Below are 25,243 nucleotides of genomic sequence, written 5' to 3' on the forward strand. Positions count from 1 at the left end.
ACAGAATGACTCATTTCTTGACCAATTATCAGACCCGGAGGAAATGAAGTAAAACTTTTGCAGCTGAAGCAATGCCTTGGCAGGTGTTCCAGTATTTGTGCTGAGCACTGGAATCATTAGCAGGAGATATAACTAAAGCCAAGTTTGGCCTCGATGGTCTGCCTTTCCACCAAACTCTATGTAATTTCAATCCCTCTTTTTATCTAAGAAATCTTAATAATTAATAATATAGTGATTCATAATATATAACCACAGCCCTTATCTGTAACCTAAGCCTGTGAAGTTTAGACATATTTTTTTACTTCTAAATAAAGATGGAGTGACGAAATGTTTTATCTGAGCACCAAACACACTTTTTTGCTTGAGTGGCTGTTTCTACAATATTTCAATGTAAATAAATCAGAATTTTATTTTTATTAATACAACTTAGTTCAGGCACAGATAGACTTTCTCCACAGGGGAAATTAGGCTGTCAAGGCAGTCTAGTATATTTGAAAACAATCAAATACAATAGCATACAATGAGATTGAAATGGAACATGCAAAGGAATGCAAACATTGTATAAATATGATATATAATATTAATGCTGGTATAATTTACTCCTATTCACCAATAAGACACTAACTACTGAAGTGGGTTATTGGGATACACAGAGACAAGGTGACTTCTAATAAAGTTGTGTAATTGTGGTTCTGATGGAGGTCAATGAGTTCTATAGTCCGATTGCCATTGTTCGAAGGATTTCTTGTATCGTTCTTTAGAGCAGTAGGGTTGAAATGAGCACGTCGCTGAAGGTGCTCTTTAGCTTGTCCAGTGTATTGAGGGGGGTGGGAGGGGCTGTCAAGGATGCCAGCAATTTTGCCAGCATTCTGTCCTCCACCAGCTCCTCTAAGGTGACAAGTTTAGTGCCCACTACAGACAGTTTTTTAATTGTATTTGTTCAATCTAATGTCATCATTTGCATTGATGTCCACACACCCAAATATGAGCAAGATGGGGGTTGCCACTACAGTGTCATAAAAAGTCTGCAGCATCTTGTTGCAGACATGGAAGGATCTGACCCTCTTCAAAAAGAAAAAAAAAAAGGTCTTATTGTTGATGCCATCAGTGATGGTCCTTTTTACTGTCCAATGTAACACTCAAGTGCTCATGTGGATCCACAAAGTCCACATCTCTCCCAATAGTGTGGACAGAAAAAGGGCAGGGCTTTTTGTCTTTGCCACATTATGTGCCAGAGTAGGTGGTTTTCTTCACACCACTTAGCAAAATGGTCATCCAGATCCCTGCTCAGCTCACCCCTCTCCGAACAATTCCATATTTGCTGTATAATTCAAGAATTTCTGCAAATGACAGTACAGTGTCCTGGGACCCCAATGTAACATCATTCTAATGTTTCACAAAATGACGCCTGACTGTCAAATTGTGATCAAGTGAAACATAGCACGGCCCATTATTGCCTTCAGAACTTTGGAACACGATTCAGACTGAGGTATTGGTTCTGTAAGCCACTACAGCAGGTGTATGAGGATATTATCATCCCCAACTTTTCACGCAAACACTCCCTGCATACTTGAATCAGATTTTCTTCTCAAGAATGGCATCTTTTTTTAAAAATCTGAGGTTTTTGTTGCACTAAAGTTTGCTTATTTAATAGGTGGAGAAGCAACGACCTGACAAACAAAGCTTGAGACGGGTTAGGCTGCAGCTGCAGTGAGACAAACTGCATACAAAAACTCAAAAAAGAAGTCCAAGAAAAGAGTCTGATGGACAATGCAAAAGAAGAAAAAACATACTTTGAATGGAGAAAAAGGATTGTGGACTTCACATGAATACAGACATTGCTGGATTTGTGCACAGACTGCAGACTGCCTAACTATCTAAAATAAAAAATCACATAAATAGAAATGTATTTTGTTTCATGGTATCAAAATGACACTATAAATTAAAAGAACTGCGTAAACTTTGAAGTACTGTGTAATTACATGAACATCGCATACAGTAGTAGTAGCTCTATAAGTCAACAAGCCTGCAAAGAGGGTGCATAAATAGAAAAGAATAGATGATAATAACTGTGGGAGCATGGCCACTCTCTGCATACCTTTAATGGATGAGCGTTTGGGCAGGATTGTCACTGCTCCCACAGCTACATCCTCAAGCTGGTGGATTGGGCTGCTCTTAGAGCCCCAGCTGTCAGATCCGATCCAAAGGAAATGGCCCACCTGATTGGCCCTTTTGGTGGCATTGAGAACTCCCCTGCAAGGACATTTGTGTTTATTTGTGGAGGGATCAGGCGGGATGTGCAATCCTATAACTATTACACAGGAACAATCACCACTGAAGGGCTGTTTGCATATCTCAGCCTCTCATAAGCTCTTTCTGGGCTTTGTCTGAAACACAAATGTTTCTATTTACAGATAATGAGCACACGTCTCCATGTATTTCATGCTTCTTCATTGAGGCTCTGGATTTCACTTGTACATCATTGGTTCCTCATTCTGCTTTTAAATTGGAAAAATCTTTGATCCTGCATTTATTTTTATTAACATTACACACAGAGGATGTGTGTGTGTGTGTGTGTGTGGGAAACAATATTTTCCTTGCTTTTTTTGTCATCTACATTCCCAATCCTCTGAGAAATGTGTGTTTGTGTTGTTGTAGGTGTGTTTGTGCAGCAGACACAACCTGGGCTCACAGTAAATCTGTGCCTCCAGCTTTTCTTCAAGAGCTGCTCCTCAAAGATGAAAGACCTTAACATAGCAAGTCATCAGCGCGTCTGCACTACATCCATGAAGCCAGAATGAGCTGTGCGCCTCACCGTATGTCCTCTTCGTTGGCAAAGATGATGACTGCCCGCGAGTGGTGCGTTTCCAGCAGCTGTTGGATGGTTTTGTCGTAGTCCTCCATTTTGGGGTTGTGTGGGATCTTCAAAGACTGGGCAATGCAGATCCCACCTTCATAATGAGTCAAAGGTAAGAAAGGGTTAGACCTTTGAGATGGTTTCACCCACTCATTCTTGCACAAAGATTCAGTCAGACACATAAAAATCCCTTCTTCATAAATGCATAATAGTCATCCTATCTTGCCTGTGCGCACACCTCCCATCATGGACAGTGAAACATCTCAGATCAATAGGTGGACTCTGATGAAACTGCAATGCCTCTTACAGAGTATGGATCAGGGTGCAAACCACGGCAGGATGCAATTTAGCAAATATAGTGCACCTTCCTCTTTAACATGAGCACCATTTAGACATCAGAGAAATAAACTCTTATAATACATTCTTGAAATCAAATAGTAGAAGCACACAGTCACAGAAAGCAAACATTTAGTATTTAAAACATAAAAGTTAACAATAGACACAATTTTTTAAAGCCACAACATTGTAAAACTTTATAAGGAACTACCTAGTGGTTAGTTTTATGAAAAAAGAATTAATATCAGTGTTCAGAAGGCACTAATATGAGACACGACAGTATCTAAGGAAAACAAAGCATTAATGAGGATTTATTAGCCAGGACGTAATACTGTACTTTTACAAATAGGAAACATATGGCTGCTACAAATTTTTGGGCAATTGGCTATTAGTAGACTGGCAATAATTTTAATTACTCCTCCACAGTGGCAGAGCTAGAAAGTTTTATGGGGGGGGGCAGGTGCTATTTCTAATATTTCTCTAAAGAAGTCAATAATTATGCTTGTATTGACTCAAATAGTGGGGGCAAGTTATGGGGAGGGAGGGCAATTGCAAGGGGCCAAAAAAAAAAAAAAAGAATAAGATTAAGATCAATTTTATTAATCTCTGTAGGGAAATTCAGTTGTAGTAACAGCACCATAAAATAAATATGAAATATAAAGGGAAGAAAAACTTTTATATACGTGTACACACATGGCTATCAGATGAGTCTGATGGCTGATGGCAGGAATGACTTCCTGTGCTGTTCCTTAGCACAGCGGGGGTGAATGAGTCTACTGCAAAACCTGCTTCTCAGTTTGTCCACCACTTTGTAGAGAGGATGGGAGGGATTGTTCATGATGGTCCGCAGTTTAGCCAGCAGTCTGTCCCTCACCATTGTCATTATCAGGATGAAAAGTTATGCCACAGAGTTAATTTTTGGACTTAGTCTGTAGCTACTATTGGACTAAAGATTTAGACAATCTCTATAAATGATTATGTAACAGTTAAGCTGTTCTTATATCCTTATTCCTCTTTTTCTTTTTAAGTTGACCAGGAGAAATCACTAACTTCCTTGTGGTTCCAGTTTTACAACCAACTTTAAACAACAGTGTATGCCAAATTTTGCCGTACCAGTCTCTTTTTAGACACCCACTAGTATTGACCCACTAGGTGGGTTCTAGCTTGTTATTGGCTATTTACTAAACCACAACATAATATTTGGTAATTATTAGTTTCCTGCAAAGATGCTTCAGGATTAATGATTAACTTCCATCAAGCTTCTGCTTTTGTCTTACCGTCTAAGCAACATTATGTGCATTGTACTGTAAAGAGTCCCCCATTATAAAGCACTTTATACTATAACCAGAACTAATCAGATTCTTTCTTTCTCTTTCGGCTTTTCCCATCAGGGGTCGCCACAGCGAATCATCCTTTTCCACCTCACTCTATCATGGACATCTTCTACCCTAACATTAGCCAACTTCATGTCCTCTGTTAAGACATCCATGTATCTCCTCTTTGGCCGTCCTCTTGCCCTCCTGCCAGGCAGCTCCATCTCCAACATCCTTCTACCAATATATCCACTATCCCTCCTCTGAACATGTCCAAACCATCTCAGTCTGGCTTCTCTGACTTTGTCGCTAACACAGGCAACATGAGCCGTCCCTCTGATGTACTCGTTCCTTATCCTGTCTAACCTGGTCACTCCTAAGGAGAACCTCAACATCTTCATCTCCGCTACCTCCATCTCAGCCTCTTGTCTCTGTCTCACTGCTACCGTCTCTAACCCATAGAGCAGAGCTGGTCTCACCACTGTCTTGTACACCTTTCCTTTGAGTCTTGCTGGCACTCTTGTGTCACACAACACTCCTGACACTTTCCTCCAACCGCTCCAACCTGCCTGCACTCGCCTCTTCACCTCTTTTCCACACTCCCCATCACACTGAACTGTTGACCCCAAGTACTTAAACTCCTGCACCTTCTTCACCTCAGCCCCCTGTAACCTAACGCTTCTACCTTGATCCCTCTCGTTCAGACACATGTATTCTGTCTTACTACGACTGACCTTCATGCCTCTTCTTTCCAGAGCAAACCTCCACCTCTCTAGCTGTTCCTCCACCTGCTCTCTACTCTCACTGCAAATTACAATGTCATCCGCAAACATCATTGTCCAGGGAGATTCCTGTCTTACCTCATCTGTCAGCCTGTCCATCAGCATAGCAAACAAAAAAGGACTCAAAGCTGATCCTTGGTGTAGTCCCACCTCCACCTTGAACTCCTCTGTCTGACCTACAGCACATCTCACCACCGTCATACTTCTCTCATACATGTCCTGAACTACTCTGACATACTTCTCTGCCACTCCAGACGACCTCATACAGTACCACAGCTCCTCCCTCGGCACCCTGTCATACGCCTTCTCTAAATCTACGAACACACAATGCAGCTCCTTCTGACCTTCTCTGTACTTTTCCATCAACATTCTCAAAGCAAAAATGGCATCAGTGGTGCTCTTACGGGGCATGAAACCATACTGCTGCTCACAGATCTCCACCTTCTTCCTAAGCCTGGCTTCCACTACTCTTTCCCACAGCTTCATTGTGTGGCTCATCAACTTTATTCCTCTATAGTTGCTGCAGTTCTGCGTGTCACCCTTGTTCTTAAAGATCGGAACCAGAACGCTTCTCCTCCATTCCTCAGGCATCTTCTCACTCTCTAAAATCCTATTGAACAACCTTGTTAGAAATTCCACTGCTGCCTCTCCTAAGCACTTCCATACCTCCACAGGAACGTCATCAGGACCAACGGCCTTTCCGCTCTTCATCCTTTTCAGAGCCTTCCTAACCTCATCCTTTCCAATCTCTGCTACTTCCTGCTCCACAACAACCACATCTTCCTGCCTTCTTTCCCTGTCATTTTCCACGTTCATCAGCTCCTCAAAATACTCCTTCCATCTTTTCTGTACACTCTCCTGGGTTGTTAGCACCTTTCCATCTCTGTCCTTAATCACCCTTATCTGTTGCACGTCCTTCCCATCTCTGTCTCTCTGTCTGGCTAGCCTGTACAAGTCCTTCTCTCCTTCCTTTGTGTCTAACCTGTCATATAGCTCATCGTAAGCCTTCTGTTTGGCCTTTGCCACCTCTCTCTTCACTCTACGCTGCGCTTCCTTGTACTCCTGTCTACCTTCCTCAGTCCTTTCTACATCCCACTTCTTTTTAGCCAACCTCTTCCTCTGGACGCATTCCTGTACTTCCTCATTCCACCACCAAGTCTCTTTACCGTCTTTCCTCTTTCCAGATGACACACCTAGCACCTTCCTACCTGTTTCCCTGATAATTTCTGCTGTAGTTTCCCAGTCATCTGGAAGCTCATCCTGACCACCCAGACCCTGTCTCAACTTCTGCCTAAATTCCTCACAAGTTTCTTCATTCTGTAGCTTCCACCACTTGGTCTTCTTTTCTGTTTTCCCTCTCTTCTTCTTCCTGACCTCCAGAGTCATCTTACACACCACCATGCGGTGCTGTCTGGCTACACTCTCTCCTACCACCACTTTGCAGTCAATAACCTCTCTCAAATGGCCTCGTCTACATAGGATGTAGTCCACCTGGGTACTCCTACCTCCACTTCTGTATGTCACTCTATGTTCCTCTCTCTTCTGGAAGTAAGTGTTGACTACAGCCATTTCCATCCTCTTCGCAAAGTCCACCACCATCTGTCCCTCCAGATTCCTTTCCTTCACACCAAACCTGCCCATCACCTCCTCATCACCTCTATTGCCCTCACCAACATGCCCATTAAAGTCTGCTCCAATAACAACTCTCTCTCCTCTGGGGAAACTCTGTATGACCTCATCCAACTCACTCCAGAATCTCTCCTTCACTTCTAACTCGCAGCCAACCTGTGGCGCATACCCACTGACTACATTCACCATCACCCCTTCGATTTCTAACTTTAAGCTCATCATCCTGTCTGAGACTCTTTTCACCTCTAGAACACTGTTTACAAACTCCCCCTTCAGAATCACTCCTACCCCGTTTCTCTTCCTATCAACACCATGATAGAACAGTTTGTATCCTCCTCCAATACTACGTGCCTTGCTGCCCTTCCACCTTGTCTCCTGCACACACAGTACATCTACCTTCCTTCTCTCCATCATGTCTGCCAGCTCTCTGCCTTTCCCTGTCATTGTGCCAACGTTAAGAGTCCCTATTCTCAAACCTATGTTCCTGCCTTTTCCCTTCTCTCTCTGGCCACGGGCCCTTCTGCCTCCCCTCCTTCTTCGACCAACAGTAGTCAAATTTCCACCGACACCCTGTAGGTTAACAGCATCGGTGGCGGTCGTTGTTAACCCGGGCCTCGACCGATCCGGTATATTGTGGATGATTCGCATGGTTATTTTGGCAATTTTTACGCCGGATGCCCTTCCTGACGCAACCCTCTCTATTTATCCGGGCTTGGGACCGGCACAGAGGCAACTGGCTTGCAACCCCTGTGGCTAGTCCACCACCAGAGTCCTCAGATTGCACTAAGCAATAACAAGCACAGGATGTTAATACAGACAAAAAAATCACTCTGACTGGTCATTTCTAATGAGTTTTAACAGGATAAAGAACTTTAATTTGGTAACTTACTAAACAGCTGCTGGGAACTATATGTTCCCTAACCTATCATTCCAACTGGCTCTCGGCAGGTTGTTGTGTTTTTTTTCTTTACTTTTTAGCAGCTCCTTATTAGGAAAAGGTGATAGATGTTTTTTTCTAATAAAAAGAAGAAAAACAATGTTATTTGCTCAATTCTGGTACAATAATTGTACGTTTGTGGGACTAGGTGAACATTAATGGGCTTTTGATAAACAGAAAATATCAGAAAGTGTATTAGTGAACATCTGCAGGTCCAAACTGAATGTTTTTAAAGACAGCAGCTTGTATCCTTAGTCAACAGCAAAGCTTTACCCAAACCAATTAAATACCCCCCTCTCAAGCGTTCTAATAGAACATCCAATAACCTCTCAGTTTGAGTTTCTCTGAATAGACAGAGGGATGGAAAGGATCTCTTAATTGCCACTCTCTGCAGGCTCATTACTCAGATATAAACAGCTTTTAGCTGGCAGATCATACATTTCCAGTCAGGGTTCAATGTGGCCTTTTCTTAAAGCAGAGAACAGCAAAACGATCACCACTGAACTTCTTCTCACATACTTTTAGAGTCCCAGCAAGCAGAACTAGGGAGTTTTTTTGATGTGGGAAAATACATCCTGAGTGCCAAAAGATTTATCAGATGTCTGCTGTTATACAGCATGAGTGGACTAAACATAAAAATAGGATATCTGCCAATGGCATGGTAGTTGCTTCAGGGTTTGTGGAAATGTGTTTATTGTGGCTTGAAGACAAAGAGCTGTCAGTTTTGTTGGTCAATAAGGCAGAAGACTAAAGCACTGATCTGCTAGTAGTTGCCAGATGATTTAATCACATTCAATCACATTATGACATACACATTTACAAATGGTCAACTAATGCCTCAGTCACAACTTCTCTCATGGTTTTAAGATTATAGACCACCCGGTAAGCCTGTAGAGCAACAACACTTGCACATTTTTCTATGGCCGTGCTGCGAGTGATAGGTCGTGGCGAATGTTTAAACGTACGTAGGAGTAAAGGAGATGAGAAGTAGGGACTTAGTATCCCTGAAACCCAAGGGGCCCGTTGGTGCTGTCCAAGTTATGGTTTCACGCTTCTTCCATGCCCATTGCTTGCTCTCTACGTGCAGCCTGACGACATGAAGACATTGGACAATCAGATTGTAGTCTGTGTGGGTATCCTACAGGCATCTTATGGGCACTAACGCATCCCATGCATGCAGCACTTGCATATGGCCAGTAGGGGACCAGTCTGGGCACCTTACTAACAACTACAGTGCAACTTTAAGGCACTTTATGACAGCCTCTCCTGTACTTCATAGGTGCGTGTTATCCTTGCAATTATTCATAATACACTTACCACACACACCACAATGGTACATTCCATTTTCATTGCATCCTTTAAGGTGGCCACATGAGCTTCAAAGGAACTGCAAGACCTTCAAGATGCGGCTGCACCCACACGGGTCAACCTCTTTAGTTGCTTGTGACTTAAGGCCTTAGAGCTGAGTAAAAGCTACTTTTGGCTGCATTTTTAACAGTTAGAGGATTTCATGTTGCTTGAAAAATTAAACCTTAAACAACAGAGATGAAAAAAAATACTTCCTGTTTCTGAAGAGCTCAAATTTCACAAAAGTACTATCACTAAAACCCCATTGAGCTGTGTGAAGGGCTAAGATGGTTTAACAGTCTTGAGCGGGAATAGATTATAGTTCAAGAAGGTCAATAATGCAGAACCGCAAGAGCCAGTGATGAAGATAAGAAGCTTTTGGAGCCGATCCCACATTTAGAGAGGGAAGTGCTGTGGTTCAATGCTGCACTAAAAACTGCGGGCTGCTAGTTGTGTAACGGCGGCTAAATTATTGAGAATCTGCAGAACACCTCAGCTGTCAGTTATGGTCATACATTTGATCTGGGAGGCAGACAGGAGGAAGAGGCAAGTCTTGTAAGAGGAGGTCCAAAGCACTGTGCAGTGGGTCAGAGCGCTTTCACCTGTCACTGGAAGGCGAGGGGACTTGAAAGGATCCACAAGTCAAACTATGGGTTCAAAGAACAGTTGCATGCCTGTCTTACTCAGAGATGGGTCATCTGAGGCAGAGAAACATTAGCCTAAGGGATAAAAGTGGCTTATTGCCACAAGATGAATACACTACAAGAACAGGGTTGTTTTGTTTTACGAAGATGTTTTGCACATTTTAGAGAATAACGGTTTCTGCTGTAACTCTTCACTAAGGCTCTCTGTGGCAGTAGTTCTTTAGGTTCTGCCCTGCCTTTTGTTATCCGTGAGGTACAATACAGTCTTGTATTTGGGTTGCAGTTTAGGCTTTGCTTGAACCATAGAGAAAAACAAAACAAAACAAAATGATTTATTTTTTCTAGCTGTTGTGGATCTGCTGGCGTTCTTGGGACCGCAGATGTATGACCCAGTTTCAGCCGAGCTCTAGTAGCTAGATGAATGGCCTCACTTGAATGTAGAACATTTTGGTACATTGAAGAGTGGAGAATAGACTTTAAGGTGCTGTAAAAGCAAAATGAACATAAATCAGACCCCCGCTCCCCTTCCCTACACCGCCACCCCCACTACACTTGACATACTGCTTGACTTGTTGGCATTGAAATGCACTGTTTGGTTTTCTGCTTTCCTAACAAACATCATACAGGGTGTCTTAACATTAGCACCTTTTCTCTGCAGTCACGCACTGATTAGCATATCTGGGACGGTTAAAGGTTTAGTGTCTTGCCTACGGAGGTTTCAGTACATTAACTCTACCTTTAATTGGTTTATTAAAAACATTCTCTTTGAGAAAGCATTGACACTGTCTAATCCGTTTACCAGGAGTTTCGTTTTTTTTGTCTCTCCCAAAATGAAAAAAAAAAAAAAAAAAAACAGATTTAATAAATCACAATTATAACCGCCACCATTAGAGGTACACATTTCTTTTGAAATCCTTCATGAGATGTGGATACTACATATATTTAATTAAATTCCAATTGTAGTAAGAGTTCCAGAACACTTTAATTTGAAATAATATAAAAATAAATAACGTAAAATATTTACAACAGATTGTATACCGTGCAAAACATTTCTAATCAAGGTATTATTTCTTGAAAGTGTGTCAGGCTTTGACTGAAAGTGACCATTGTTGCTGAGTAGTTTAAATATTGGAATTCCTACTTTGGGAAAATGAAATGTACCCTTTTTAATGATAACATTTGAAAAGGCATTTCAAATTTAAAAGTGCACAGAAGTCACTGTGGTTCACCTCATCAATCAGAGTGGAGAAAGAAAAACTAATATAATGCTAATGATTAAAAATAACTAAAGCTACTCAATTTTAATTTATGTATGGACCTACAACATAAAATCCAAGCTATGGGTACAATGAAATGTGACCTCTGCTCCACATTTGATTAAAATGTCAAAAACAGTTTTACGAACATTTTAGCTTAACTTCATCCGGCACTTGGAAGTTCTCCTCTTATCTGCCTGAGTTGCATGGGTCATGCACTGCATTAACTGCCTCAATTATTCATCTTGAATGCCCTCATATCTAAAAATGCACACCAGCTTGAAGAAGCACTACTTTTGCTTGGTGAAACACAAATCCAATGAAATTAGAATCTGTTGATGGTTGCAACCCCTGTCTCCACCGTCCCACTCATCTACAACCTCCTTACCAGAACCTCCAGGGGGTCCATAATGCTGCAATTATATTTATCAACTCAACAGTATAAAAGGCAGACCTGTTCCCTGCAGTCCTCAATCCTGAACACTTGGGAGGACATCAAAATATGAGCAGAAACACAACTTATGAGATCTTTCATTTTGTGCCCATATTTTTACCGCTGGTGTGCTTTATAATGTCAAGAGGTCAAACTTAAGAATCATGGCCTATTAAATGACCATTGCAGGACTGTTAGATTACTTATTTTCCCTTTTTCTCCCTCAACTGTGACTTTCAGGCAAAAAAAATAAGTGTAGATGGCTTTTCCCCAAATCCAAAAGCTAGATCTGTAAACTCATTATCCTGCCAATGTACTGCGATCTATGCCACAATGATACCTTGTGGGAGGTTTTTCCTTAAAACGCAAGTCTTTTTTTTTTTGTAATGGAAAAACTCCAACGTTTGGCTTAAGTCCAAACAAAAAAAAAGCAAACAAGATTTATCTCTGCCAGCTTCACCTGGGGCCAGATGGTCGGTCCAAATGGAGATAGTGACCAAACATTGACGAGACAGAGGAACCCAAAAAAAATAAAATAAAAAGAGAGAAATCAATACAGGCTGGACGTCACTCTGGTCTCAGCTTGGAGTAATGGGCACCCGTATTACATTAGTTCGTGAGATGGTTCTTCTTGAAGTGGTGAAGCGAGAATCCTCCTAATGCATCTGACATTTCAATGGGACTGAATGGGGCAGCCACACAGAAATGTCTCAGGCCCTTACAGATCGGCTTGCACAAGGGTTGTGATCGCATCTCCACTTCTGTGATGCTGGTGTTTTAACCCCCTTAAAAACTATTAGTCTTAATTTCTCCAAACCTATCCTTCCAAAAATCTATATAATTCTTATTAACCACAGCTATTGTTTTAAATGTGACCCAATTCAATCAATTCTTGTGCAGAAACATAATTAATCATGTGACTGTGGGGTTGTCACATTAAATAAAGGAAGTGTCCTTGGCTAAAGCACCCTTTTCTTTTTATTGGAAACCATTCTCATGGCCAAATGAGGAGACGATGCTGCACAGACTAAATTTGATGCAGCAACAATGAGCTATATTTCTTTAACTTATAGGGAACTCTTCGGGAACCATAATTACAGCGTTCTGTTTGTTGTTCTCTTTATTTGAAGAATAGGAACAACAGAAGAAACCGATCTTGTTGATTTTGTGACACAAAATGAATTGAGCCTTTATCAACAATCCTTCAGTCAGGCCTTTCTTCTTATTCAGCCCCACAAAGGAGATTTTCTCAATTTCCTTCACTCTCCCATGTCTCTCTGTCAATGCAAATTACAGATCCACAAACAGCTTGTTAAAGTTTTAGTGAGCGATCACACTGGACATGAATGCACACGGATAAAATATTCATGAATGCTGGACTTTGGATCAGTGCCTGTGGGATACCATTAGCTTTCTTCATTTTAGAGGTTTCCGCACATTAGTCTATTAGAAGCAGAGACAGAGCTCTCTGTCTGCAAAGTTAAAGGAAATAGATTGGTATATCCACAGAAGTGTAGCTGAGATACAGAGAAAGTCTTTCTCCCATGGCAGGTTGGTGCTCTCATGGAAGGGTAAAGATTTCTCCTGCAACATTGCTCTTCAAGATAACAAAAAAGGCAATTCTTGCAAAAACACGTTTGATTAATTGGACTGTACTTATAATAAGATTCCAATGTTCTCATCTTGCAGAAACACTGCTGCAGCAATGGAGTTTGAAACTGTGATTTGATGAAGATAACCAACGTACTGCACTGGCAATATGGGTTTACTGACTGTCACTATGCTTCTCAGGCAATATCCCTGCTGATTTAATTTGAGAGGTGGTGGAGCAAAATGTTGCCAAACACCCAACAATCAGCAATCATTCTTTCCCCCAATTTCTTTTACATCCATGTGGATATTTGGTATTTTTTTTCTGGGTGTACGTTTGGAAAATAATTCTAAATGGTTATTTTAAAGCGACAACGGTGCATAGCTGCCAGCTTTGTTCTCTCTCTTCACTTCCTTTAATGTTCCGTGACTCAGAAGGGTACAGCAGGAGCTGCAAAACAGATTAATATTTCATCCTTTCAAAGCCAATTTTCAATACATTGACAATCCAAATCAATCTTCTTTGAGTTGAGAGCAAATGTACCTTTTCAGTCATTACAATACAGTTTAGAATGTGAGCAAAATAGAGCCCAAACCCTCACCTGCTTCCTTGGAGAGTTGAGTAAAAGCCTCCACTCCCTTTTCCCCGTAACTGCCTTCCGAGGCCACTGTGGACACATAAGTCCAGTCCAAAGCTCGAATGATGTCCACCATAGCTTGAGCCTGGAATGAGTCTGGAGGAACCACTCGTGAGAAGAAGTCATAGCGTCTGTCGTCACTCAACTCAGGGGCTGTTGATGCGTAGCTGATCTGTGGAATCTTGAAAAGAAGAAGAAAGAAGGAAACTCTCATCTGTTGTTGATACTGTGCAGTCACTTTGACAACTGTATTGAACAATTGTTTTCAAATAGTTGCATTTAAATATGTCCTCCTTTTTGCTGAGCAGTATTCCACAGTTACAGTACTTTTTACCACCTTTCATGATGTGTTTAGAAGAACCTCCGGGCTCAAAAGGTTCACCCACAGCGGGGAAAAAAAAAAAACTATTATATGCTACAAGCCGCACAATGCATTGTGCCACAAATTATATGCCTGCCACAGTCAGGTATATTTAAAGACTAGAAAAAAATAGTTCAGTGCAACACACTTCCAGGAGAGATTTAGGAGTGAACACTGAGAACAAATCTGTCCCTGTATGCCACATGTGAAGCCATTTCTCGTATCGCAGCTAACCAGGAAAACTGAAAATGGAGCAGCATCTGGCCTACCTTTTTTTTTTTAAGGAAACAAAAGGAAAGAAGGAAAAAATAGCTCCATTTTAGATGTGATCAACTAGCGTGACAATATGTTTGCTTGCAAAGCATACAGTACAATTCAGCTAATGAATATGGTATTAGGCCAGCAGGCTGGTAAAGGTGAAATGTAATTCACAAATGACCCACTTTACAAAAAATGTTTTTTCTTGAATAATTAATCTAAATAAAAAAAGCTTAGGAAAAATATGTTTTTGTTTAAAAATAATAACATAAAACAACAAAATAGGGATGCTTGTTTACTTTTACAAGGATCCACTTTGTAGTTCATTATTCAACACAAACTTGAAACACTTTCTTATAAACTATCCAATTAACCACCCTTCAGAAAGCTGCGTTCACAGAGTGAGCATGACTTGCTGCAGGCCACAGGAGCGGAAATATTTGTCACTTTCAATCTCTGTCATTCGCTGTTCATCACGACAAAGGAAGATGACTGCCTTTGTCAACACAATGAGCTTGAAACACTGAGAGGTAGTATATCTCACACCTGTTTCGCAATACTGTGTGATTCAATAATCTGAGAGTAGAATCACTTTATGCATTATTTTCTATGATCTTCATTTGATGATCTGCTTCCTGTGAAACATGCAGCTGTTGCAGAAGTTCTCTTTTGTGGAACCTTTTGAGAATTATTGTACGGCACTGTTACTCAACAGTTGTGAGGATTGTCAAAAAAATGAAGATGGAACAATTAGCGATCTTTTCTCTGCTTTCATGTATTTATCAAAAGCATTTATAATATTAATACATGAATGCATATTGGTAAATATCTTGTTTGCTTATTTTTCAAGATCTTTAACAAAAAAGGAGAAATATTTATAATTTTATGTATTTTAAAAGATGTTCACATTTGCAATAAAAAAAGCTTGGTTACCACACTACACTTATCTATTTATATATTGAGTGTTCACATGCTCTGATCCTATTTCAACAAAGGCTGCCTTTACACTTTAGATTTTAAAATGACTTTGCAAATTAGAGGGATAAACATTGGGGTTTCTAATGGACAAAAATTGCTTCTAAAAATCATACTCTGCAAAAATGCACGGCAGTCAATTTTTCCAAAGTTCAGCATCCTGCTAATAGTCTGCAGGTGGCTCATCTTATTACAAACCTTCATAGGGTTGACTAGCTTGGAGGGTTTTTGCTCCTTTTTGCACTCCTTTTTCATAAAATGCGTTTTAAGAGTGCCGCTAAGCTTTTGGTCAAAAGTTTGGTCAAATTAAAACCAACAGCTGTGAAAGCCTTTAATTATGAGTCAAATTGCACTTATCATTGCACTCTGCTCTCAAGTTTTAGCAGGACTCTTTGAAGGGTCAGGAGAGAAAAAGATTTCATGAGAGCAAAAATAATGGTGCCCCTTTGTAATGTTTTAATGTTTTTACTTTTGTACCAAATGTTAACATTTACATAAACATGTTTGCAGCAGAACTGTTTAATCTGTCACCAAAATGTTATTACTTTTAACAAGTGTGATTTGAAATATGAAAGTATACTTGCCCTGTCTTTTCAATCTTCAGACTTGAATTCAAAACCATCACTCTAGCCTGAAAACACAAATATAAAACCACAACTCTGCTCATAGAAAGTAAAGTTACTGTGAAGGAAAAAGTGGAAAAAGAGAAGCTGATGCATACAAGGTTGGTGTTGCGCACATGCCTGTGCTCTAAAGAATGTGCTGATTTAGTTTTTTATGCACTCTGATGAAGTAAGTCAGAGACTCAAGTGTCATTAAAAACAACCATCACAACAGGGTGGGGTTAAAAATGACTACTTTCATTAGATTTCTGGGTGATACTAGTGGGAAATTCATCATTTTCTGGATCCAATCTCAGAGTCTAATACGGGCACTGTATGAATGCCATCCATTCCTGTTAGAGGGATCAAAAGCGGATGGACACTGGGGAAACACCAGAATGAGGACACAGTGGTGTGCTGATGACTGCCTCGGCTCACAGTATGAGTTATAGCTTTGACCCACAACTCAAAAGGGGTCAATTGCACAAAGCTGACAAATTGGGGAGTCGAGGAGATGATCAGGTTGGAGACAGCCTATGACTTGAAATCTCAAAAGAAAAGAGTCTTTAGAAACAAAATGCACAAATCAGCAAAAAACAGCTGGCTCTGCAATTGAGCAAATTCAATTCCTCCACATTGCTCAAGTTGGATCCTTTTCTGCTCTGCTTTAGCAGAGTGTGGTGCAAAGAGATGAAGAACGGACTAATAATGAAAAAGTAGCAGTCTTTATGATCAAAATTTAATCACACTGATTTTCTAGAATGGGAGCCTTTTGTAGAACATTTGTTAAGGTCCGTCCGTCAGAGCTTAAGTCAGGGGGTGTTAGTCTTGTTGAATTTAGTTTTGTCTCCACCACAAGCTGCAAGATCTCATCACAAGGAGAAACACAGATGAAAACATCATCGTTTTAGTTTGTCTCAGGCATTCTCCCTCTTGATGTGATTGCTCCACTCCTTTGCCAGGAAGCCACATCTCCTTGCAGCTCAGACATTAATCACTTCTGTGCTATTATTATGTTTTATTATAGCTTTGACCTTTAAGGTATAATAATGGAGAAAAAGCTGGAGATTAAACCTGCTATATTTATTAGACAAGGACATACTTATTAACTGAATCAATTACATTGAAAAGTGATCTCATTTTTACCTCTATCTGGTAATAATTAATCCGGCAAAATATGTGAATGGCACTGAGATGTTTTGCAGCTTATCATTTATCTCTATAGGTCAAATACAGCAGATTTAGCTTTACGGCTTTGGTCAGAAATACAAGAAAGTATTTTTCAAAGACCCACTCTGCTAAAAATAATTTTTTGGGTGTTTTTAACATGTTCTTGTAGAATTTTTCTGATGATGGAGAACATACACGTATAAAGAAAACTAAAATTGCATTTCTTTCTTCAAATCATTGTCAATCAGAAGCAGATAAAAATGCTCTTTAAAAAGGCTTGTAGCTATGACGTAGAACCAACAACCTACTTGTAGAAAAATAGATACGTGTACATCTTTATTTTACTTGTCTGATCTGGCTCAAAACTGTACGGCTGCATAGCTCCAATATTGCCGACCATTTTTGTTGTTGTAGCGTTATGTTGGCGGTGTGAGGGGCTGTACGATAGCGGGAAAGCATTTCAACAGATGGCTAGTGGGAAGTAGGGGTGTTCTCACGCTGTGCCAACAGTCCCACTCATAACTCAGAGATGAATTTCTGATGAATTACTACTGCTCTGCAGAAGCTACAGTGGGGAAAAACAGTATTTACTCAGCCAACAATTGTGAAAGTTCCTCCACTTAAAAAGATGAGAAAGGCCTGTATTTTTCATCATGGGTTTACCTCAACTATGAGAGAAAACATGGGAAAAGAAACAGAAAATCACAGTCTGATTTTTAAAGAATTTATTTGTAATTTATGGTGGAAAATAATTATTCGATCACCTACAAACAAACAAGATTTCTGGTTATCACAGACCTGTAACTTCTTCTGTAAGAGGATCATCTGTCTTTCACTTGTTACCTGTATTAATGGCACCTATTTGAACTCATCATCTATATGAAAGACACCTATCCACAACCTCAAACGGTCACAATCCAAACTCCATTAGGCCAAGACCAAAGAGCTGTCTAAGGACACCAGAAACAAGATTGTTGACCTGTACCAGGCTGGGAAGACTGAAACCGCAATGGGTAAGCAGCTTGGTGTGAAGAAATAAACTGTGGGAGCAATTATTAGGAAATGGAAGACATACAAGACCACTGATAGTCTCCCTCTTTCTGGGACTCCCCACAAGATCTTACCCTGTGCGGTCAAAATGGTCACAAGAACGGTGAAAAAAATCCTTGAACCACACGGGGGACCTGGTGAACAACCGGCAGAGAGCTAGGACCAAAGTGACAGAGGCTACCATCAGCAACACACTACACCTGAGATTCAAATCCTGCAGTGCTAGACATGCCCACCTGCTAAAGCCAGTACATCTGCGGGTTTATCTAAGGTTTGCTTGAGGGGAGTTGGATGATCCAAAGGAGGATTGGGAGAATGTCCTATGGTCAGATGAAACAAAATTGGAACTTTTTGGTAAGAACTCTACTCGTCGTGTTTGGAGGAAAAAGAATGCTGAGTTGCATCCGAAGAACACCACACCAACTGTAAAGCATGGGGGAAGAAACATCATGCTTTGGGCTGTGTTCTTTTTTAGCAAAGGGACCAGGTGACTGATCTGTGTAAAGGAAAGAATGAATGGAGCTAGTCAGATTTTGAGTAAAAATCTTCTTCCATCAGCAAGGGCATTGAAGATGAACATTATAATAACAACGATCCCAAACATACTGCCCAGGTAACAAAGGAGTTGCTTTGTGAGAAGCATTTGATTTCATGGTCCTGGAGTGACCTAGCCAGTCTCCAGATCTCAATCCCATAGAAAATCTTGTGAGGGAGTTTACAGTTTTAAGTGTTGCCCAAAATATCACTGCTCTAGAGGAGTTCTGCATGGAGGAATAGGCCAAAATACCAGCAAAAGTTTGTGAAAACCTTGTGAAGACTTACAGAAAACATCTGACTACTGTCATTGCCAACAAAGGGAATATTACAAAGTATTGAGTTGAACTTTTTGGTATTGACCAAATAACTAAATCCATCATAATTTACAAATAAATTCTTTAAAGATCAGATAATGTGATTTTCTATTTTATTTTTTTCTTAGTTAGTCTCTCATAGTTGAGGTATACCTATGATAAAGGTTACAGACCTTTCTCATCTTTTTAAGTGGGAGAACTTGCACAATTGGTGGCTGAATAAATCCTATTTTTCCCTGTCTAAAAAATGACACCTTTTTTTTATTTTGGCTAAAAACTGCATAATCATAATTAAAAGACCACTGGAAACAATTTCAAAATAGATTTAAAAAATCATTATAGTGGGTCTTTCATGAGGAACTGAAAAAGGTATTGTTACCACAATGATTTCAGCCAATAATGACCTTACAGTGAAGAAAAAAAAAAATTGGTGTTCGGTTGTCTTTTTATTATTATGCGGAGTAGAAATTTGAAATGATAATTTTTTCCCTTTGCTGTGAAAAATATTTGATAATGCACTGAAGTGTGGTCTTTGTTACATAAACAGGCAGGTACAGGCATGCATGCGAATGCTTGAACGTTGGCTGCATCCATGTCGATCACAATTATCACAAACTGATCATGAGCCGCTGAAGTCGGGCCAAGAGAGGATGATAAATGCTGCTCCCTTTCAGCATAACAATTACCCAAAGCTGATGTCTGGCACCTGCCATCTATAGTATAGATCAAAGTTAGGATTGCTGAGGGTAATCGTCTGGCTTTCTCTTGAATGTATCTGTGCTGACAGGATCGATGGATGAAAAACACAGGGGTCTGTTATAGGGGACAATGCTCTATTGATTTAGGAGCACAAAGTGCTGCGGCCGCCCTGAATAAAAATTCTTTGGCAAAGGCTAAAGAGGGTTTTAAAAAAGCAGAAAAAAACAGGTGGGGGAGGATAGTGGCATTCTCCTTACAAACACTAAATGAGAATTTCAACCTGGGTGTTTAAAAGAAGAGGTGACTAAGCGAGGTTGTGTAAAGGTTACAGGTGTTCACAGTTAATGCCAGATAAAGTTAATTAGAGTGTCATGGCCTTTTGGTTAGATTCTCATATTCAGCATCCCACAAGCACCATAGCCAACGCTAAAGAAAAAAAAGTGGAAAGACAGCAAAGCCTGTGCTCTAATATCCACCTCTGCTAATGTGAAGGTGATGATTCTGATGAGCTGAGAGCAATTCCTGCAGATGCAGCAGGCTCTGCTGTCTTATATCCCCGGCATTAAAGGAAGTGTTACAGAGGAAAAAATAGGAAGCATATGGCAAAACACAGCTCTCACCCAGAGTAGCAACAGCAATAAACTGTGGTTCATAAAATGCATGGAAAATTTAAACAGATGAAAAGACATTGTATGTGAAAACAGGGAGGAATATAGCATTATGAATGCATAGGTTTTAGAGACAAAACATCCGTTTTGAAGACCCACTCTGAGGAAAAGCATGTTTTTGTTTTTTTAACATGTTCTTGTAGCATTTTTCTCACATATATAAAGAAAACAAAAGTTTAAAAAGCATTTCAGAGTACGGTATTTTTTTTTCAAGTTGTTGTGAATCAGGAGTAGATGAAAAAGTTTGTAGTTGTGATATAGAAACTACTACTGGAAGCCACAATCTGATTCCTTCTCCACTCCATTCTGATTGATACTTGCAGACAAATAGATCCATGTTTGTCTTCATTTTACTGTTGACATCTGGCTAAAAACTCCACTTTTGGACAGCTGCAATATTGCTTGCTATTTTTTGTTACACTGCTAATGTTAGGTTTGGGGTTTGAGTGGCTGGAAACTAGCATGAGAGTGTTTAAACAGATGAATGACAGGAAGTGGGGGTGGGTTTACTACATGCCAACAGTCCCGCCCACAACTTAGAAAAAGACACTGATTTTTTTATTTTGGCTAAAAACGGCATTATAATATTTACAAGACCACTCGGAAATCTATTACAATAGATCAATTGATGATCAGTGTGGGACTTTAAGAAGGAGATTCCAAAAAACTGGGTTCTGTTTTAGTTTTGGTTTATTAATCCAAGAGGAATCCTTAGAAACTGGCCTCACACTGACTGAACGTTTTCCCACAAAAGGCTTTCAATGGATCTGGTGAGGCCTGGCACTTTTTCTTGCAGGAATCTCAGGGCCTGCGTTTGCTGCATGATTAACTACTAAGTATATCTTGACATCAGTCAGCTCCACTTGCCATTTGCAACGACTCTCCAGGGTGATGGCGGAAATGACAGTGGGTTTTGACAGATTCAGCCATAACCCCATGCTGAATGTGGCTGAAAGCCAGTGTGAATATTGTACACATGACACCAGCATAATGGAACGCACAGTGTGAATATATAAACTATGACTTGACCACAGAGTCTTTTGAAAATAATTCCAAAAACCAAACTCCTAGCAGGGTATTTAACCCTGCAGAACCCAAGACATCAAAGAATTGACAGAAAATGCTATTTTTTTGGAATTATGGTGTTTCCAGATTTCCTTTTGATGAAATTCACACACACACAAAAGTTTGAAATATCATATTTTTATGAGATATAGATAGTATAGATGATGATACGTTGGGTAATTTGGTTACTTTTGGCTCATAACAATGTTAGTTTAAGATGCAAAAAAATATTGACTTGAATGTTCTGGAAAAAAAGACACTACTGTCTCAAGTTTGTTACACACATTTTCAACCTGGTGTCACTCTATTATAAATAATTAACTATAAAGAATTGTTCTCATTCTTCCAAAAAAACAAGCATACATTTAAAAATCCCGATGGAAGTGTTATTGTTACCATTAAGTTTTGAAAATAGAAAACCTTTATCTGGCAAAAGTGTTTTTGAGATTTGATGGAAGCAGCCATTTTGAAATGAGCAGCAAAAGCCCTTCAACTGCCCCAAGTGGAGTGATGATAGGGCAGAAAACAACCCAGGTCTCCTTTGAAACATAGATCTCATATCAGTGGGACTTCCTGGTAAAATAAAGGTTTAATTAAAAAATATAATAAAAATAAAAACATGGACCAAAGTTTACATAGGATTTGTATGAAAAATGTAGATCATGCTTATGAGATAGGGGTCTCAGAAATGTGTGTATAAAATATGATACGAATAGGTAGGGTTAACGCTTGAGAAATAAAAAAGTCCATTACTGGGACTTTTTTATTTCTTGCTCCGCCCCCTTACTTTGTAAAACACAGTCAGATTTATGGAAAATGTATAAATGTCCTATAAATGTGAAACCATAAAGATACAAAGCAGCTATCAAGTTTTAAAATCTCTCCCTCTTCACCAAGGCTGAACTGCTCTGCTTCACAAATCAGGCAAACATGGTTGCGTCTTCAGGCGGCAACGCCATTAGTTAGCAGGACAGAGGTAATGAATGTGTCCATACAAGCAACCTCGGGCTGGGCTTTGGTAATCTCTCTTTACCAGAGCGTGGCACTGCCAGCACAGTTGAGGAGGCAGGCAGGGAGGACGGGCGGGGGGGAGGACTGACAGATTTCCCTCCCCATCCCTGCCACTCTCTCCCCCTCTCTTCCTGCCCATCTGTGTCCCTCGTTCTCACACAAATTCTGCTTTTCTGAAGGCTGCGCTCCATCACTGCACACTCACACAACCTGTAACTTCCTGCCTCACTGCCTTGTTCTCCGCCTCTCTGCGAGTTTTAACCTCATCAAAAGCAGACGAGCGAGCTTTGTCTTGCTGTCTGTCTGGTTCCCTGTCATCTTTCTTCATGCAGACACGCCCACGCACATGATCAGCAGACACTTCCTGCCCACAGAGGTCCTCGGGCTGCCAGTTTGCCCCAAGCTGAGACAATCTGCCCCCAGTCTTTTGCTCAAATGCCAGCCAAATCCCTCTATCTTGCTGTCATTAATCTTTCTCTCTTTTTTATTAATTTGAAACCATCACAACAAAAGAATTGGAAAATAAAACTGGTCTGGGTCAGAAAATAAATGCAGATTTACATTCTAAAGTGAAAGCGATTTGCAATAAATGCTACACTTTGAATGTATACCTTAAAACCCAGCACGCAAAGGAAGAAACAACACAAAGTGTGTGTTTAGTGTTACCCTGCCAGATGCTAAACATTTAAATTTTTAATGACACAACAGTTTGCAGGAAAACTACTCTGTCATCTGACAGGTGACACAAACTTTAGGCAAAGAAAAGTTTATCTTTGCTGATAATAAACCTACATAAGGAATGAATGAGCTTTTATAATAAAACAAAAGCAAAATGAGAAGTTTACTATTGTCAAAGTGGTTTGTAGCTTAGCAGCCATCAGCTGACATTTTAAGGGTCTTGTCATGCTTTTGTCCCAGATCATTACCATACAATCTATGGACTGATCACTCACCCTGACAATAAGCGCAGGACTGAAGGCACTAACAAAGACCCACATTGATTTGTGTAATGTTTTTAACAACTTCACAGATAATCTGATATTCATTCTCCATTTTTCTTCCTCTGGGCTTTTTATTCACTTTTGTTCTTTAAATGATTTGCTATGTTTACCACAGCGTATCTACCTGGGTTTGTTTGCAGTCTTTCCACCGTGTAAATAAACTGAGGAAAACAGAAAAATATGATAATATTTAGCACATCTGAAAGAAACTTTGCTCTTTTTTTGCATGTCTAGATTTCGGAGCTTTGTTTATATTTTAAGAAAATGGCTTGTTTGAGTTTAAGTGAAAACAGAACATTGAATTTTTTCTCAAGCTAAAGTCTTTGGAGATCCAAAGGACCTAAAAATAACCTGATTTTATGTATATATATATATATATATATATATATATATATATATATATATATATATATATATATATATATATATATATATATATATATATATATATAATAAAATTTGTGCAAAAATATATATATATAAAATAAAATAAATAAATAAACTATATATATATATATATATAGTTTATTTTTTATTTTTTTAACCAAAGCAGGCAGCCAATGTACAGTATGTTTTACGTTCTAATCAAGTTTTTTAAATACTTTTCCGCCACCAAGTGGGTCCTCCGACAACAACCCATTCCTGATATTATCTCTGAAGCTACATTCACACCGGCTGCAGCAAATTACAAGCATGCAACTGTCAATGAAAAGTAAACCCACGTTTTGGGCTTCAGCGTTCAACACCCTCGCACATTGCTACGCAAATTTTTAAGCCTGTTATTAGGCTCTACTTACAAACCGGCCATTCACTGAACACGTGCTGAAACTTCTATCAGCTGAACTTTAACCAATCAGGGACTTGGAGTGACGTGTAGATAGCGTCCTTTTCAAAACACATAAATGCCAACCGTTGTAAACATGATCATGGAGGATAAATTAATAATTGCAGTTTGTGCCCGACTAAATTTCTATAACATCATGTTATTACATATTGGAGTAGAGCTGTAAAAGAAGAAGTCTGGAGCAAGTTTCACGAGATCTGCACAGCTTCGACATTTAACACCTAGACTCCTCCAACTGTACGTGGTGGACATGCGCTTGTAAACAGTAGCAAACACAATAGAAGAAGAAGCCACTCCCTGCTTGTCCGATGTGAACACCACAGGCTGAATGTGCGTTTATGAATCCTAGCATAGCATGTTCTTAAACACGCAAAATATGTCTAGTGTGAACTGTCTAGTGTGAACGTAGGGAGGAGTCACACTTCTACATGTGTTTTATTCAGGTTCATGTAAAACTATGCTTAAAAATGTTCCAAAATAAGTTGATTCTTGAAGTAACTTTAACAGATTAGCTTGGTTTGGACCTAATTGCAATGAAAATAATCACAAAAATCAAAGTTTTTTTTCAATGCTTTGGCCTGGTGCATCTACTGTATTTTTGTTGGGAAAAAAAAAAGTATCAACAAACGAAATTGAACTGAATTTCTTCTTCACTATCACCACAACCACAGCATTCTGCACCTTTACCAATTTTCAAGTGGTTTTCCAGAGCCTGACTCTTTCTTGTCTTATTTGGTACACACAAATCAGAAACTCCATCTTCACAGAGTTGCCGGCCCACACTGCTGAACCAGCCTTCGTGTTGCATGACAGAAAGTTAGGCTTTTAAAATCTCTCATTTAGCTTGACATTCCATTGTCTTACCTATCCACCCACTTCTCTTTCTCCCAGTCGATTTCCTCACCTTTCGTCTATCCCGCTCACTT

The 25,243-nt window shown here is 39.8% G+C and overlaps 1 protein-coding gene across 1 annotated transcript in view; it reads right to left on the reverse strand.

Moving 5' to 3' along the window:
• The window catches only part of LOC101165481 (metabotropic glutamate receptor 7), a 74,507-nt gene that overhangs the window by 31,405 nt on the left and 17,859 nt on the right, over nt 1–25,243 (reverse strand). The window contains exons 2-4 of the mRNA XM_020704723.3: nt 13,727–13,943; nt 2,816–2,951; nt 2,099–2,253 (exon numbers count right to left, since the gene is read on the reverse strand). Coding sequence (XP_020560382.1) covers nt 2,099–2,253; nt 2,816–2,951; nt 13,727–13,943 — 508 coding nt within the window. The remainder of the gene's footprint in view (nt 1–2,098; nt 2,254–2,815; nt 2,952–13,726; nt 13,944–25,243) is intronic.

Source organism: Oryzias latipes, chromosome 7 (genome assembly GCF_053564925.1).
Source record: "Oryzias latipes strain Hd-rR chromosome 7, Olatipes_Hd-rR_3.1".
In the NCBI taxonomy this organism is placed as follows: domain Eukaryota; kingdom Metazoa; phylum Chordata; class Actinopteri; order Beloniformes; family Adrianichthyidae; genus Oryzias; species Oryzias latipes.